This window comes from Ursus americanus, chromosome 13 (assembly GCF_024610735.1).
Source record: "Ursus americanus isolate L20-20 chromosome 13, mUrsAme1.1.p, whole genome shotgun sequence".
Classification (NCBI taxonomy): Eukaryota; Metazoa; Chordata; class Mammalia; order Carnivora; family Ursidae; genus Ursus; species Ursus americanus.
In genome coordinates, this window is record NC_142139.1 from 40,167,234 (window position 1) to 40,184,656 (window position 17,423).

Below are 17,423 nucleotides of genomic sequence, written 5' to 3' on the forward strand. Positions count from 1 at the left end.
TTGTGTCTCCACCGTAAACTCTTCTGGATGGCTCCAGCCTTCCCTGAATGGCCACCACGTTCACGGTGTAAAAAGTGGAATTTCTGAAGAGTGGTCAAACCCGAAAGGACAGGAAAGAAAGACAGAAAGGGAAGAGATGTCGAAGGAGTTTAGGTGGCTGAGGGTGGCCACTGTTTTGGTACTTAACACACCAACCCGCAAAGAGAAGGGAACGAACGCCAAGGGCCTACAATGTGCCAGGCACTGTGCATTTTCCTCTCAAAAAGCCTCGGAGGCAGGTCCTGCCATTTTCGTTTCATAGTGAAGTAATGGAGGGTCCAAGAGGGGAACTCATCCATGGTCAATGCTGGTAAAGAGCCAAGTAAGGAAGTGAACTGATCCCACGTGGCCACATTACTGCACAGACACATTGCAAGAGGCTGAACATGAAGTTGGCACTGTACAGCGAGACCTTTGAGCAAACAAATTTTTGTCATCATGTATCCATGTAGGCCCCTCCTCCACTCCATGGCCATGGGATGCTGCTGAGACAATGGCATGCCTGCTGAGGGGGGCCCAGCCATCTTCCCCGGGGGTCCTAATGAACACTCTCTCCCTCACTCCCCATACTGCAATCTGCTGCTCACTCCTCCCTTCTTAAAACTTGCCTTTCCTCTTGGATTTTGCCTGACTGACCTTACTCATCCTTCCCTCAGGCCTTAGCTTAGCTGTTACCTTCCCCTTCTCAAGAGCACCTAGCTCACTGCTTTGTAATCACCGGCTTCTAGACGGTCAGCTCCGAGAGCGGGGGCTACGTCAGCTGTGCTGACTGGTCTTCCCCGTGTTTAGCACAGCACTTTGCACAGAAGCAGAGTAGAGCATGTATCTGACTGCCTCCTGGTTAGCCCCACGAGGGGGATGTCTGTCCTACAGGCAGCCCAACTCAGCATGTCCAAAATGCAACACGGCATCATGCCCCGCCTCTTCCCTCCAAACTCATTCCTCCTCCTCTACCTCTCGCTAGACTGAAAACGCTGCCCTCCATTTCACTCCCCTGTCCGAGTAAGAACTGGAAGTTGTGCAACCTCAGTGAGGTAAGTGCTCTCCATCTACCTTGGCTCAGGCCCATGGCACTTCTCACTGGCACTCCAGCAACAGGCTCCTTGCTTCTGGTCTGTTCTTCCAACCGACTCCCCTAAAGTGAAACTGGAGCGGGCTGGAGATCTAGGGCTTTGAGAGCTGCTGACAAGAGTGTATGCACGGTGGCCTCTGTGGCTTTTTCCCGAGCTTTCCTGCTTGCCCCCTTGACACTCCAGAATTTCTGGGTTTCCTGAGCCCATACACCTGCTTGCCTCTGAGTGTCCACAGGCCACTTCTTGCCTGCAATGCCCTCAGCCCTCCCATCACCTGGCAACTCCCACTAGGTCTTCGGGGCCTAGCTCTAGCATCCCCTTCTGAGGGAAGCCTCGTTCACCTTCCAGCCTCGGGTCAGGCCCCCTCTATGTTCATTCACGGTACCCCCTGCGCCTCCAGCCTAACAGGATCCCACTGAGGTGACTGCCTGTTTTCTTCCAGGCTCATATCCCCCATCAGCTTGTATACTCCTTGTCTTACTCATCTTTAGGCCCACAGCTCCAGCACAGGACAAAGGACAGCGCAGACAAAGATTTGAACAAATAAACGAAATTTCAGATGTGAGGGAGGACAGCTTTAGAATCTGGAATTCACAGGGGGTATGTGTGCCTTGTCGGGAGATCCTGAGCGGAAAGAGGCAGAACAAAACACTGGGCTCTGCCCTACTTCAACTGCTTCTGGACAGAGTTCATCATAAAGGAAGAAAGAATCTCCAGACCCCACTCACCTCTCATTGACAGCAAGGTTCTGTTGCTTTAAAAAACCCAGAAAAATGTTGAGGACCCAACTAGTTACTTTTTTCGGCTCTGCCCTAGTTTCTTTTATCACATTTTGGAAGAACTCCAGTAGGCCAACTTCATTCTGTAAAGAAAGAAAGAAAAAAAAAATATATATATTTCTCCCCAAAATGAAAGATCAGCATTCTGAAGGCAAATCTGAAACTGTCACCCTCTGCCTCCTCTGAGACATCTACCTGTACTTTCCTACACATGGAAATATCACCAGAAAATTATAATCACTTTCAGTAAACAGCAAGTATTCGATTTCTACCAGTCACTGTGCATTTTTTTAATATAGCATTTTCTCACAGGAATGAATTCAGAGACCCTGGCTTGGTGAATCAGAGGACAATGAAATTCACTCTCCCCCAAACTCACCTGCCCTCTCACTGTCAGCCTTGCGTACCCTACAACCTTAACCCTTAAGCTGCATCCTTTATCCTTGGGCCCAGGATGTTTGGCCTTAGTTTCCTGTTTTTTCTCTTTCCAGGTCTATTCTCTGCTGGAAGTCCCAGCGATTGTGAGAATAAGGAGGGACGAAAAGAAGCAAATCAAGAAGGAACAGACGGAATATTCTACTTCTGAAAAATCAAAAGTGGATCGGAACTGTATTTATCTTCCCATCATCCCAAGACATGACAGAAATGGTTTCCAAATGTTTTCAAAGTGAGGAAGAACCCAGGTCCATGTGATCCACTTAGACCGCAGGACCGATGGAGGCAACAGTGGCTTCCAGGTGTTCTGAGCCAAGCTAGACACAGCTTAACGCTGCCTCTCCTCTTGCTCCGTGAAAATCATCATCAAGGCGACTTGAAGAAGACTCTACTGTGTCTCCCCCTCTGGACCATCAGCTCTGTGAGTCAGGGGCCATTCTGTCCGGTTCACTCCATAACTAGAGCTCAGTCAGCACTGGGCGATGGCAGCTACCTGGTAAGTATCTGTGGATGGAATCCACGCCTGCCATCACCATGTGCGTTTTTAAAAAATCACAAGGGAATGCTCCTTCTTTATCATGTCATGTTCACCTTTAAATATTAGAATTGCCCCAGTCATGCGTAAGAGTAACCCAAGGCACTCATCAAGTGCCTTAACTACTATGGCTAACTGCCAGCTCAGATCAGTCTGGCAGAACCAAAAAATCTGGCTAAGTCCATCCTTTGTTTTCCAATAAGAAAATTAAAAACATGAGCTCCTCACACACGGGAAGGTGAAGCTTCCAAATGCAGAGGGAACACATTTTTAGTAGACTTCCCCTACCTGCTGCAATTCAAATCAAATCACACTTTCCTTGAAATAGTCTCTTAAACTTTATACTGTGGGTAAGGCTCTCACCCTTGCCCTCTTCAGAAAACCTCTGTTAAGTGAAGGAACTTTCTGGAAAAATAAGATACTGGGAAGAAGCAAGCCATACTAACAAAAGTGCTCTGAAAGTTTAGCTATTGTAGATGCTGTGAAATATACACAGGCATACAATTGCTAAAGTAGAAATTCCATAATAAAAAAAAATCTACACGCCCTTTGTAACAGATAAATTCTCTGGTGACAAGCCTACTGAATAATCCCGTAATCATCTCCTGAATCTCTTTTCAAGCCAACGGTACTATTCTGCTCATGCTAAACCAGGGCAAAGGCCGCCTCGGCAGCCAATGCTTGACTGCAGATAAAGGCAAATGCAGGCAGAATGAGAGGAAGTTCTGCCCAACTTATGGAAAAGTACTCAAACTTCCACAATGGTACAGCAAACCGCTGGGGAAGTAGAAAACCGCTATCCGGCCCAAATCAGACAGGCAGAATTCCCTTTGTTCTAACCCAGACAGGCTGGCCCGCTGGTGAAAAGAGCTGTCAGAAGGAGAACTCTTTGCTTTGCCAAGGAAAGGTTTTCTAAATCCACCTAGAAATATTGCAGCTGAACTCCCAGGCTTGGCTGAGTTGCTGGGACGTGAATGAATGAATATCTATTCCTCTACCCTTGGGTGGTTTTTTTATTGGATGGATAATACGGCAAGTCAGATTTCTGTTTGTCTTTTTGTGTCAGTGCTGTGATGAAGCCTCCCCGAGCTGGAACCGTACTTCACTGGGGGATGCGTGCTTTCAGGACACAATCGCAAGCAGGCGTGCAAATCTGCGGTTGTAATGGGGTGAGCGGCCAGCAGCAGGGCTGAAGGAGGCCGCGCTGCTGACAAACCCAAGAGTGATGGATCCATACCAAGTCGCAAAACCCACTGCATTCTACGTAAGGTCCTTAGTCCTTCTAGGAGATCAGCAACTGCTACTGAGCCCTGCACGAGTCTCAGAAGTCCCTGGTGAGCATGGCACTGCAGCCATCTGGTTTTCTCAGGAAAATAGTGGCCTGGTGATTCCCGTACATAAAAACCACAGTCAGAGCAACGCAAAAAGCCACTGCATCAGGGAACCCCTAACTTCCGTCTCAAAGGCGACACGCAAGCACCCGACTCTGCCCTGACCCCTCTACGTCAGACAGAGCTGACACCGCAGCTACCCAGGGCGTCAAGTCTCCTGGCCAAATGCAACACTAATTGTTCCTTTAGCCACAGCGAAGGCGGCGGGGACAACCGGTCCTGTCTTTCACGTGACACCAGACAGCCTTTACAGCTCTAGGACCGGGAAGCATACTTTCACATTTTAATCAAATTTCCCCGAAGCATTCAATTACACCCAGAGCCGAGGCCAGGTCAGCCTCTGAGATGCTAATGGAACTACCACCGCTAATGGATCTGTCAGCTGGCCAGTGCAGGTGTGAGGCGGACGCAGGGGTGGCCTCACCTTCGCTGCCTGCCCAGGGAAGGAACCCCCAGTCACCCTTGCCTCGGGCCCCGGAAGCAACGTCTTTTTGCATTCTACTGCTTTTTGCAAAGCGGTCTCGTACGTTCTACCTTCGGAGATGACAAAAATGTTGGAAGGCTATGCCGTTGGAATGAGAGGAGGGCTGATTTCTCAACCACCGTTCTTGTTCTAAGTCCCACACCCTCTGAACCTGATGACAGGGCAGAAATCAGCTGGACTATATTTAGAAGGCGAACGAAACCTGATAGAGACAGCTGCCCAGTGGCAGACTCAGAGAAGAAAAAGCCCACAAAGTACAAGTTGAGGAACAGCTGATTATGGGGCAGGGAGTGACCTGGCAGCTAAAGGAACCCCAGATTAGCAATCTGGGGCGAGTTAAAAAGCTTGCAGGAGTAGTTCCAGAATGGGGGCTAGACATGGAGAAGAGCAGCCAGCCCTGTAGGGAGCGGCACATGGCTGCTGCTCCTGTTGATATTAATGAGAATACATTTTATTATTTTTATTTTAAAGATTTTATTTATTTACTTGAGATAGATAGTGTGAGAGAGAGAGCAGAGGGAGAAGCAGGCTCCCCACTGACCAGGGAGCCTGACTTGGGGCTCGATCCCAGGACTCTAGGATCATGACCTGAGCCAAACGCAGATGCTTACCCGACTGAGCCACTCAGGTGTCCCCATGAGAATATGTTTTACCACAACAGGTGCTAGGCACTGTTCTAAGTGGTCTCTATATTAACTCATTTAATTCTTTTTTTTTTTAAAGATTTTATTTATTTATTTGAGAGAGACCATGAGAGTGGGGTGAGGGGCAGAGGGAGAAGCAGGCTCCCCACTGAGCAGGAAGCCCGATGCGGGACTCGATCCTAGGACTCTGGGTTCATGCTCTGAGCCGAAGGCAGATGCTTAACCGACTGAGCACCCCCTTTGCCCCCAACTCATTTAATTCTTAACGACAACCCTCAGTTGGTACCAGCAGAACTCTCTCTTACAGAGGAGGACACTGAGCCATTAACATGCTTGAGGTTACTCAGCTAGAAAGCAGTAGAACTGGGATTTGAACCTCTGCGGTCTGTGCTCTTAATCTCATGTTACACTGCCTCTGATGAAGAAAATACCATGTCCCTGCCTTCCTGGGGACTGAGACTGAGCACCGAGCAGTGCCAGGCACAATGCGAAGCAACTAGCTCATCAAAAGAGTGCCCTTTCCCACCACTTCCATTATTTTATTTGGTACCTGCCAGCTGTTCAAAGGTTCTTCACATATTAAAAATGTTGCAAAGGCCCTTAGCAATTAACTTAGAAATTAGGAGAAAATGGCAGGTTCTCCTTCTGCCTCTGCCAACGTACACCTATGCCACCTGGCACTCTCCGCTGTGGCGGGACACACACCTGCTCCCAGATCAGGAAGGCAGAGATACACGCCCCCCGGCCTAGGCCACACGGAGCTCCTGGGGGACAGGAGGGTGGCCATCCCTTCCGCACCCTCTCTTTACGGAAGTTATGCTGAGTATGCCTCAACCAAGACACCACCCAATTCTGAAGCACCTTCTGACCTTACAAATCCGCCATTACTGTTCACAGTCTTGGTGTCAAGCAGACTGCATCTGACTGCATTCTACCTCCTCTGGTACGGGACTTTGTGCACTGGATTATACCGAACGGGGCAGGGCATGCCTGTGGAGGGAGCGGCTGACTGTACGGTAGACCCTGCAACAGTGGCTTCAACTACGCGAGGCGCTCACATCATGACGCGTCATTCTGTGGAGGTACCAATGGGAATGGCACCCGTCCGCCATGGGAGCGGCCACTGAGCATTTCTGCAAACACTGTAAGACGGCCCAGCATCTGTCAGTGGGGACTCTGTTGTTCCCTCTCTATTCCTGTGGATTTGATCACTCTTACAAAGTGAGAAGAACAGAGTGCAGACCCACCACCTTTGTGAAAAGTGGGCCTAAACATAACATTCAATGCTTGTGTTGGGATGGAAATGGAAATTAGATAGGGAGGTCTGAGTGATGGTTCTAAGAAAAGAAAGCAGAAGTTATCGCAAGATCCAGGATGGACACATTCAGTGGGGTGGCAGCTTGGATCTATGATTTGAATGAGCCTTCGCTCTGCTTTTCGTGGAAATAAGAAATGGCTATAGAAATCTTGCAGTGAGTGAGGGGAAAAAAAGACTCATCCAGAGGAGTCTTCAGTGGGGGAAAAACTAAAGGTAGTTAATTGGTTGTGTGAGACTAGCATAGGAGACATCACTCTCACTTGAGTATGTCAGGGGAAAGCCAGAATCCTAAGCCATGATGGCCACTTTCAAGAACATGGAGATCTGAAGAAGCTTGGAATTTGACCCAGAAACACCAAGGGTATACTCTCTAGTCTGTCTCATAAAATACACACCTACAAAGGTCTACAGTCCTATTTTGGTCCTCACAGTTTCTACTCCTAGTCATGTTCCCAGTGGGCCTGGAAGCCCCTAAAATCTGAGCAAAACTCTGTTCCCAACAACTTCACTTGTGCTTTGTTCCCAGCAATGTCGGGAAGTATCCACATCTGAGTTTAACTCAGGATAATGGTTCCATACAGAGAGGATTCACACCTACACTTGGCTTAGACTCATGTGAAAATGAGCTTACATTCTCGGAGATACATGAGCTCTGGGAAGGATGGGAAGGAAACCAATCTGGCAATAAGACTTTTCTTTGGATAATCAAAAATCCAAATAATTCAGGTGACAGAAGTTGACAGCAGACCAGCATAATTAGAAACTGTATCTTCGAGAATGGGCCACAAGCAGAATGCTGTCAAGGAATCAATTCTGATTGTAACCACATTTTGATGTGCCTAAAGCCACCATCGTCAAATGGGCCCAACACGGAGGGAAACTGTGCTGGTCAACAGCAGCTTTCTGGCTGCAGCTTAAAAATGGCAACGAAGCTTCAAGGCAGTGCTTCCTCATCTGCTCCAAGATCTGACTGAAACCTGAAATAATGTATTTTAATTGTCCCCAAAAGGAAATCATCCCACAAACAGGAGACCCGGCTTCGGGATGGGTGGACAGAGTCCCTGTGAATCCCGAAGGCTGGGCACTCGGGCCTTCACTCCTGCCTGCACTTTTGCTCCAATGGGAAGGTCCCTGAGGGGTCACATGAATCTGAGCCCAGAGGATCCTCATCTCTGCAAGCCCTCTGTTACTTGCATCGGAAATAAAAGAATTGCTAGTTTTTCAGGAGTAAAGTCAGAAGATGCATCTTTTATTCATCGGTTCTGGTTCTAGTGCATAGACGAACTATAAAAGTACCCGTAAGCTGGCAAGCACTGGGTGCAATTTTATAAAACGAAGAATAAACAATTTCAAAAATTACAGGGAGCTGAAATATGGTGAGCGACGATGTTGACCAAATGGATTTTCCTTCAGCAGTAGTTAGAGGGCCAGTGCTTTGCGCCTCAGTGCGTCTAAGCAGTCTAAAACCAGTCAATATAGTTTCAGATGCCTTTTAAACTATTAGCTTTGAAGTAGTATTACCTATGAGTACACAGATATTTATCATGGGAAATTATTTTATAGACAGTTCATCCAAAAAGAAAACCAAGCCATTTCAAGCTTACTAGAAACTCAAAGCAAAACTCTTGGAAAACAATCCATTTAATAATCAACCACAGTCATGATATTTTTTCTGCTTCTTTGTCCCTGGAGACACCTTAACCTTTTTCATGGTGTCAGAAACAAAGGATAAGGACTCAAATGGGGAATAACCAGCTGGGGAAAATGAAGTTGTTCCAATAAGGCTGTACATCTTAAGGCTGAATACAAAGACGCACAGACAGGTATGGCAGCACGGGTCACTAAATCTGGAGGGTCACGGTCTCACCGGGGCCATGCTGGATTCTTCTTAGAATTCCGCCCGGCGTGGCTCTCAGTGTGTTAGCAGCTATCTGGTGCCGGTGCTCTTCTCCCTGGCAGCTTATTCTAGGGAGACCGCTTGGCCGTATTTAGATTTTGTTAAGATTCAGTGAAGACTGCTCTGTCACTCATCTTCGGGGTAAGGGGATCATTTCCTCCCCTCTTTCAGCTAGGGGGGGTAACAGCACCAGTTACCTTTGCAGAGCCCTCCTGGCTCCCAGGTGTCAGAGGTGGAATCTGAAATCAAGACTGCCTCCTAGTCAGTGTTTCAACTCACTGCCCTGCAGGGCTACTTGAGAGAAGGAAAAGCGACACGGAAAAGATAAAGCTCTTCCACCTGAAAACAGCACACGGTGCTGTGGCAAGGACAGCAGGCCCTCAAGAAACACTGAATTGGGAATGCTATCCCATTCCTCCACTGGAATCTTGATGAGACAGACATCTTTCCATCTACTGAATTCATACACAGCCAGCTGCCCTGTGAGCTTGTATCTGGTGCTTCCCAAGTGCCTACTGTGTGCTGGGCTGCATGACATGAGGTGACAGGCAAAATCATCCCACAAAACCCACAAACCCCACACATTCCGCCTTCTTTTGGAGACTTTTCAATGATTCATTCAGAAGGAGCCAAGAGCCTACAGCAGCAAGTTTAAGAAACGAAATAAAGTTACTAAGGACAGTTTACATCTTTTTGTGACTTAAATTTTCTACTTGGAAAATGGACATAATTTCTGCTTTTCATTGGATTTGACGGATCTTTACTAAATTTAGGAGACAGCACTTTTTCTTTCTTTATAAGGCAGTTTGACACCTTAAAAACCAAGCAAGATGGTCAAAAGTTTTAAATGAACCAATGGTCTGTGATGCTTCATGAAGCATTAGTTGGCCTGTATAAAACATCAGTGTCGGGCACCTGGGTGGCTCAGTTGGTTAAGTGTCTGCCTTCAGCTCAGGTCATGATCCCAGGGTCCTGGGATTGAGCCCCCCGTTGGGCTCCCTGCTCATCGAGGAGTCTGCTTCTGCTTCTCCCTCTCCCTTCGCCTCTGCCCCTGACTCGTGCTCTGTCTCTCAAATAAGTAAAATCTAAAAAAAAATAAATAAATAAAATAAATAAATAAATCCAAAAAAAGCCCAAAATAAAAAAAACAACAACAAAGAAAACCACAAACAAAAACCCATTAGTATTAACAAAAGTAAAAATTCTACTTTATCAAGTGATTCAAAACAGCAATGAACTTGAACACACCCCTGTCTGGCACTGTGGCACATTACACATGCAGGCAGCAGAGCTCAGAAATGTTAATCAAGTCTGGGCTCTGAAGTCAGTTCAGACCACTGAACCTGGCCCCCCACAGGCCTAAGTCACTTAATGTCCTACACTCCACCACAGTTTATGTTTCCTCATCTGTAAAATGGGGAGAACAACAATATCTACCTCAGAGGGTTGTTGTAAGGCTAAATTAAGAAGTGGCCCATGCAGTGTCTGGGTGGCTCAGTTGGTTAAGTGTCCAACACTTGATCTCAGTTCAGGTCTTGATCTCAGGGTTGTGAGTTCAAGCCCCCCCCGTTGGGCTCCCATACAAAAAAAAGAAAAAAGTGACCCGCTATAAACCGCAGCCATGTTCTTGTACTGCTTAAGCAAATGACTCCAATTTGCTTGCATTCTCCGAATCAGGTAAGGCAGAGTTTAGACGTCGCCCTGGGATTATCCGCTAAGAAAAATGCACACGCATATCATCTAGATCATTCTCATGATTACTCTTGGAATATACTGACTCAGAGAAGGACTTGCTATGCTATTAGAACCTCTCGTTTTTCAGGATCCTACTACCTGGATCTCAGCTTCTGCATTTCTATTCCTTAATCCTTCTAAATGAGGCAGCAATCAAGGCAATTTGACATAAGATAGGAAAGCAAGGTTAACTAAATCGGTTGAAGCTTCAGGTGGGGCAAGATACTTTTTATGTGACCAGAGGAAAAAAACAGTAATACAGGTTTTCTGTTGGAAAGGAATGGTCAGGAGGGTTTAAGAGAGAATACCAGGATGTAAATTGGATTTAATGTCCCAACAAGACCAGTTCAGAACATATAAGCTGGAGAGGCCAAGCGACTTCATCTGGACAGAATACGTGGGGGTGGTTAAAGCGGCGATCCAGGTGCTTCTCACCCAGAGTTCAACGAGCCAGGTGTCACCCCGTGATTTGCTAGGGGGTCAAGAGTCGTTTCTGTATCTCACCCTTTAGAAACAAGGATGCTTTTATCAGGAATGCTGCTTCTTCCAGGACTTTCATGAGTATTGTCATAGTATCATTTGTCCGACCATTCACTGAACAAATATTCACTGAGTGCCTACTATGTGCCAATCATTGTTGTAGGTGCTAAAATTATTAGAGTTCTGTAAATACCAAGCATTAATTACCAATACACAATGCGGTGCTTACCACATACTAAAATGACAAGACAGATGGAAGACTAGAGCTAAATTCTGAGGTTTTCAGTATGTGTGGGTAAGGCGTGTGTGTGATGGGGGGTATGTGCTTAGATGCTTAACGGAAGAGGCAATCCAAAAGCACAGAGCGTGGAGTCGAAGCTCTGCAAGCACACCTCCACTACTGCTATTTATTTAATGAATACTCCTGGGCACTCTTTAAACTGAAAGATGGTTCATTACTTTTGTGCATCTGCCCTTCTCAGCAATCTGTTGTGTTTCTGATGAAGGCAGGAAAAAACATGAGCATATCATTTTTGGGTCTGAGTAACTCAGCTTTCAATGATTACAAAGTCGTAAAGAGCTCAGGATGTCCACTTTCAGGAAAACAATTTCTCTGAATCATTCTCTTTCCACTGCTATTAAGTTCTCCTTACACTCATCTTGGAAATTTCAAGGACTACCCCTTTAAAAAAAAAAATAAAGAATCACCTAATAAATTATCTGCAAGCTATAAGAATAAGCATATTTTTAAGATATTAAAAGTCCCTTCAAAACCGGCTCAAAAATCATGTCCTCCTTAAAGTTTTTCCCTTTTGTTCCAATCAAGGTAATCACTACCTCCCTGGGCTCCCATCCCACGTTAGGCGTCTATCTCCTGCAATCTGCCCCAGGGGCTGGTTAGCTGTGTCGTGTGTGTGTGTGTGTGTGTGTGTGTGTGTGTGTGTGTGTGAACTCTTGGAAAGCAAAGAAACATTTTTTTTTTTTTTAAATCTTTGTCTCTGAGTACCTGCTACATAGGAGATGCAAAATAAAATAAAAGTTGTGGACTGAACAGATGAAAGACAGGTTCCCCTCAACAGGACCTTAAACTCTGACCAACTCACTGGGCACCCTCAGCAAACATTTATTCAAGGCGTCCTGTGAAGGACATGAGTGGAGCCTGGGACATGAACATGAAAATGTCGCCGCCCCAGGAGGACTTACCCCAGGAGGCAGATGCTTCCCACCATCATGTGCTCGTCGGAGGCCAAGCGTGACAGTGCTAGAGAGACACTCTCTGAAGAGAGCGTATGTTTGCAGACAGGGCCTATTCTTGAGAGGAGTTTCTGAAAGGTCTTTTCACCTCTCTTGTGAAGAAAGTTGATACACACAAAAAAACCTTTTCATGTTATATTTAGTGGACTCTTCTCTGAAATCACAGTTGTAAGCAAAGAAATGGCCAAGTAACCTGAGTTTTCTTCATTTGCTGCCTCCAAGGGCTGCTTCCATTCACCTCGTGGAAGGCCAAACGAAGACAGATAACGGACACCTTGGAGGCTCAGTCCCAGTAGGCTCCGTCCCAGTCCTTCCATCCCCTGTGTAATCGGGTAGTTATAAAATGTAGGACTGGAATTTAGCATTTAGAATTCAGTCTGGAATTTATTCATCAGACAGTGGGGAAGACGGACAGGACGAAACCTCAGCTCGGTTAAATCAACCTAGGGAAAATGCCCGAGTCCTAAGAGGCTTCAGGTTAAAGGTGTTCTGTCTGAGATGCGAACTGACTCACACAGTCGCAGATTTGGCGTTAAACACTGCTGGTGTGCCGGGCTGTGCTGAGGAACAGCGAGCGAGAGGGTGACACAGTCCTAGCCTGCAAGGGGCTGAACAAGTCACACTAAGAAATAATTAAAATCCAGCCGCGTAACCATCGCACAGTTATGACTAAGCTATGACGGCAGCCTGCAGGAGGCAGTGGTCACCACTGCCTAAAGTCTGAAAACACATCTGGGCCTGCCTAATCATCACTGGTAGGAAGAGAGGAGTTTTCACATGAGACTCTCTGGAGAGTTTTCACATTAGCTTATTTATAAAGAGAGACTCATTCATTTTACAAACATTCACTTGCCTACCCTGTACCAGAAATGGCGGGGTTGCTGTTACTGAAGTCTATAAATATGTACATCCCAACATCCCTATCTAGTTACTATTGGTGAATTAAAATGCAAAAATCCAGAGTTTGCACAGACCCTGCTGCTCCAGAAGGTAAGTGTGGTGTGTATCCAGTCCCTGAAGCACGCAGCAGCAAAACTTTCTACTTCCTCCCTCGCAGACGAGCCGAAGACAACTGTGACAAAACCCTACCCTCACTGATGCTGCTTCACTTTAATGTTGCCATGACAAAGAAAACTGCAAAGCCCCGAGCAGCTCTGAAAAGAATGGAAAATCCCTAAGCAGGTCTCGATGGTGTCAGATTCTCTAACGGCCCCTTAAGATGCATCCTCAAGCCTCAAAGGACCGATACTTTTAGTCAGAGTTTTCAACATTTCATGCGGAATAAATGTTTTTCTTCTCCAGTTGGAGAAACAGCTGGCTGGCTTTTGAGAACCGAACTTCCTGCCAGACCCTGTCATGGTTCAATACTGCTAGACATCCAGAAACCCTATACATTGATTTTCTTTTGTCCTGCAGACACATGGGAAAACATTCATCCATAACATTTGGACTGTCTTCAAGAAGCCTCCACGGCTGCTGTGAGCAGCTGTTCCTTTCTGCCCAGAAATGACTGACAGGAGATTCTCTTCATCTTCTGGGTTTATGAGGAGTATTCACTAAAAAGGGCAGTGAGCAAAGGTCACCACGCCTTGTTCTTCTCAGAAGCATCTGCTGCACACCCGAAGCGGTCTGCCTGCTCTACTCAGAGCTCACTGGAGAGCACTGCCCAAACTGCTGAGCTGGGTTTATCTGAGCCGCTGATCAATACCTACCAGTAAGGCGAAGCTGTGCTCCGGCAGCATCCCGTACTGTTGGACGAGCTTCTCCCGGGTCTCACTGGGGAGCTCAGGGAGCCGCTCCCGAATCCAGTCAATGTTGATCACTTGCTGTGGGTCTGCGCCAGGAGGCAGAGACGCGGTGTCATAGAGCAGCAGGGGAGGCAGGTTGGGTTCGGGCATAAACCTAGGCAGAGAGAGGAAACGGGGTCTGACTTGGAAGTATTTGGTTTAATAGGGAAAAAACCCCAATGACTGATATGGAAGTTTTGCGTTTAGATGTCATGTTACAATTCCATGGGGCGCCTGGGTGGCTCAGTGGGTTAAGCATCTGACTTTAGCTCAGGTCATGATCTTGGGGTCCTGGGATTGAGCCCTGTGTTGGGCTCCCCATTCAACAGGGAGTTTGCCTGTCCCTCTCCCTCTGCCCCTCCCCCCACTTGTGCTTGCTCGCTCTGTCAAATAAATAAATAAAATAAAATAAAATCCAAATATTTTCTAATGTCCCATAATATCAATTCTCCGTTTTCCAGGAACGAGTCTTTGTGCAGGTGTACACTACAGGTCAAGACCACCAGACCTGCCCCTCTCCACGCTTATAAACTATGAGAAAGGAAAAAGGCACAACAAAGGGTTGATGCTACACTGTGATTTGTAATTGTGGATAAAGTATATATTCACAAAGACAGAGGCTAGGAAAAACAGGACCAAATGAGAACAATTTACTTATTAGGGAGAAAAATGACTTTTCCCCATTTAAAAATTCTATTTTTAGCACTATTCATGAAATAAATGAAAAGTCAAAGAAAAAGAAAACTTTCTTGAGAAGTGGATGAAATAAATAGATTTTGCCTAAAAAAAAAAAAAAAACGTAGAAGAGGGGAGGGAAGGATGAGTAAGTGGAGCAGCACAGGGGATTTTTAGGACAATGATACTACTCCCTGTGACACTATCATGGTAGATGTATGTCATTATACATTTGCTCAAAACCCACAGAATGTACAACATAAAGAGTGAACCCTAATGTAAACTAGGGACTTTAGTTAATAATAAAGTCTCAATTTGTAACGAATGTACCACACTCTTTGTGCCATGTTTGTGGTACGTGTGTTCAGTCCTGGGTAATAAAGGCGAATCACACAGCACTGCAGGATGTCATTAGGGGAACTGCGGTGGTGAGGCAGAGTATATGGTCTATACCAAGGAGTACGCGGGAACTCTCCACTGCACCACCGCATAGAACGTCTCTCCCTCTGCTCCATTCCAGCAGCTAACATTTTCTGTCCACTTCTACTTGTCAAAGGGCTTATGCATAAGCAGGAAAATGCAGAATAAATGGGGTGCCAAGGTGACAGATCAGACGTGCACGCAACCCATCACCTGGATGCCAAATCTGTGTGGTCAATCAGTCTGACTTCTGAGGGCAAGAGGACACCAAAAGGAGGGTTCCTGAATCCCGCCAATTAACCTGAGGGCTTGAGTCAAAGCCACTGGCAGACCTAACAGCCAAACTCCATGCTGAGTAAGGAACCAGTATAAACAGAGTGGGGGAGATTGGGGGGGTTGGGGGGACGACACTGGAGAACAAAGAAGTTCTTGGGAAGAACAGATTGAACCCAGAAGCTCACAGTGGTGAAAACAATCTTGACTTTGACACACATGAGAGGGGCCCCTCAGGGCAGGTTCACACTAAGGCTTTAGGAGCTTCTTTCCCACATGACAAAGCTACATTTGGTCCTCACTGACAAGAGCTGTGCTTTGCAAAGAAACCAACAACTTTGTTGCTGACAACTTCAGTCTTCACAATCTGCAAAACTCAATGGGGAGAAAGACAAAAGGTTCAATTTACCTTAAGCCTATTATTATTTGCTTTATTTCTGGATCTCATATTAAGTCCAACTTGTTTAATTTTAATCAATTAAATAAGCATCACCAGAGTTGTGAAGGTAAATGCCATTGACATATGCATCTCTTTCTTTCCTTTCTTCTCAAGGATCTTCAGTGTGTTACTAAATTTGTAACTGAATGTAAGACTAAGACCATCCTAGGCCCCATCCTCAACTGCTACCCCCTTAGGTCAATTATAACAACTCTCACGCAGGGGTAAGTCAACAGTGTCTTCCAACAGTTGAATCCCATCAGATAAGACACTCTGAGGCTACCAAACCAAGAAAACATTCTTTCTTTTAGTATATACATAAAATCGGAAGTCTAGGCTTTCCATCATGCAACAATACAAACAGAAAGTAGTTTCTAAAAACTATCCGGGTCCTTACGTTATTCTGCAAGTGGATTTGAAATTTGCCCCTAACCCCAAACACACGATGGTATTTTGACAAGAGGAATAACCACCTGTAGTCTTGTTTTCCTTCTTTGTCTCTCATCGGCATGGTGCACCTGTGATAGTTAAACAGGAAAACGTTAACCCAACACGGCATGCAGCACTACCCAGCATACGTGCAAACCCGAGTTTCCCTACCAATAAGAGACACAGGCAAAGTCAGACTCTTCGACCTTCTTTGAGAGACACTTACATGACTACATGAGAAAATATTAATGAAAGAGAAATATTTAGAATAATTTTTTTTAAAAAAGAGAAGAAATTGCTTCAATGTTTCCAGCTTCTAACCAGCTCAAACTCTAGTCTTCTGAGTTCTTTCAGTCTTCTGCTAAAAGCACAAAATCCTCAAAATTCAGAGTCAGAATACTAGAGTCAAACTTGTCAAAACAAAAAAGGGTACCTCTATAACCACCCCTATGCTTTCCTTATCTCTAGCTTGAATTGGTAGAGCTTAAGTCTGACAGAATTTAAGGAAGTGAAAATTCTTGCCACGAAGTGGGTAAACTGGAAGCAACCGAAGGGCCAGACTCAGCACTTATGTCCAAGTTTGGTTCAGTTTCACCCTCTCACCAGCCCTCCAGGGTATTACATCCCTGTAGCATATGGTATTTTCCTAATTCTACTAGTGAGGAAAGCATTAGTGCAGACAAGCTAAGTACCCTTCTTCAAGGTCACACGGCCGGTCTGTGGTGAGCCCAGGGTGGAGCCCCAGCCAGCTGTGTGCAAGATGCTTGTCAATGCAAACTCACCCCAGCTTGTAGTCAAACGAGCGTGTTTCATTCAGAATTTCACGTCCATTCTCAAGTTCGTGGATTTGTCTCTCAATTTCAGAGTCTAAGAAAAACATAGTAATTTAGTATCATATTTTAATTCCTTCCATCCAATCAAGCAATAATTAGAAATCTTGCTCAATCTTTAAGTCAAAAATAATCAAGAGAGTTGTTTATCATAATTCTTCCTTTATATGCTATATTCTCTTTTCGTTGCCATAATAGGACAATGCTGCTGGAAAAGGCCTTTTAGGAAGTTCTGCTCCCTCACTTTTGGAGCAAGCTCAGGTTCACAGTGACCCCATCCAGTTTACAGCTCTTGGCAGAAGAAGGGCTAGGACCAGTCTCTAGGCCAACTAACTCCAGATCCAGGCTGGCTGCCTGTCAAGAGTTTTTATCCAAGGGATAAGACTTAGCTTGTCTGCACTAATGCTTTCCTCACTAGTAGAGTTAGAAAAATACTACATGCTACAGGGATAGAATACCCTGGAGGGCTGGTGAGAGGTTGAAACTTATCCAGGGATCCAAGGATAA

The 17,423-nt window shown here is 45.8% G+C and overlaps 1 protein-coding gene across 3 annotated transcripts in view; it reads right to left on the reverse strand.

Annotated features, from left to right (window-relative positions):
• The window catches only part of GATB (glutamyl-tRNA amidotransferase subunit B), a 91,433-nt gene that overhangs the window by 23,164 nt on the left and 50,846 nt on the right, over nt 1-17,423 (reverse strand). For all 3 annotated transcript variants that reach the window (XR_015726506.1, XM_045798838.2, XM_045798837.2), the window contains 4 exons: nt 16,869-16,953; nt 16,131-16,175; nt 13,776-13,965; nt 1,841-1,974 (listed from right to left, as the gene is read on the reverse strand). Coding sequence is in view for 2 of the 3 variants with exons in the window: in XM_045798838.2 (XP_045654794.1) it covers nt 1,841-1,974; nt 13,776-13,965; nt 16,131-16,175; nt 16,869-16,953 (454 nt within the window). In the remaining variant the exon portion in view is untranslated. The remainder of the gene's footprint in view (nt 1-1,840; nt 1,975-13,775; nt 13,966-16,130; nt 16,176-16,868; nt 16,954-17,423) is intronic.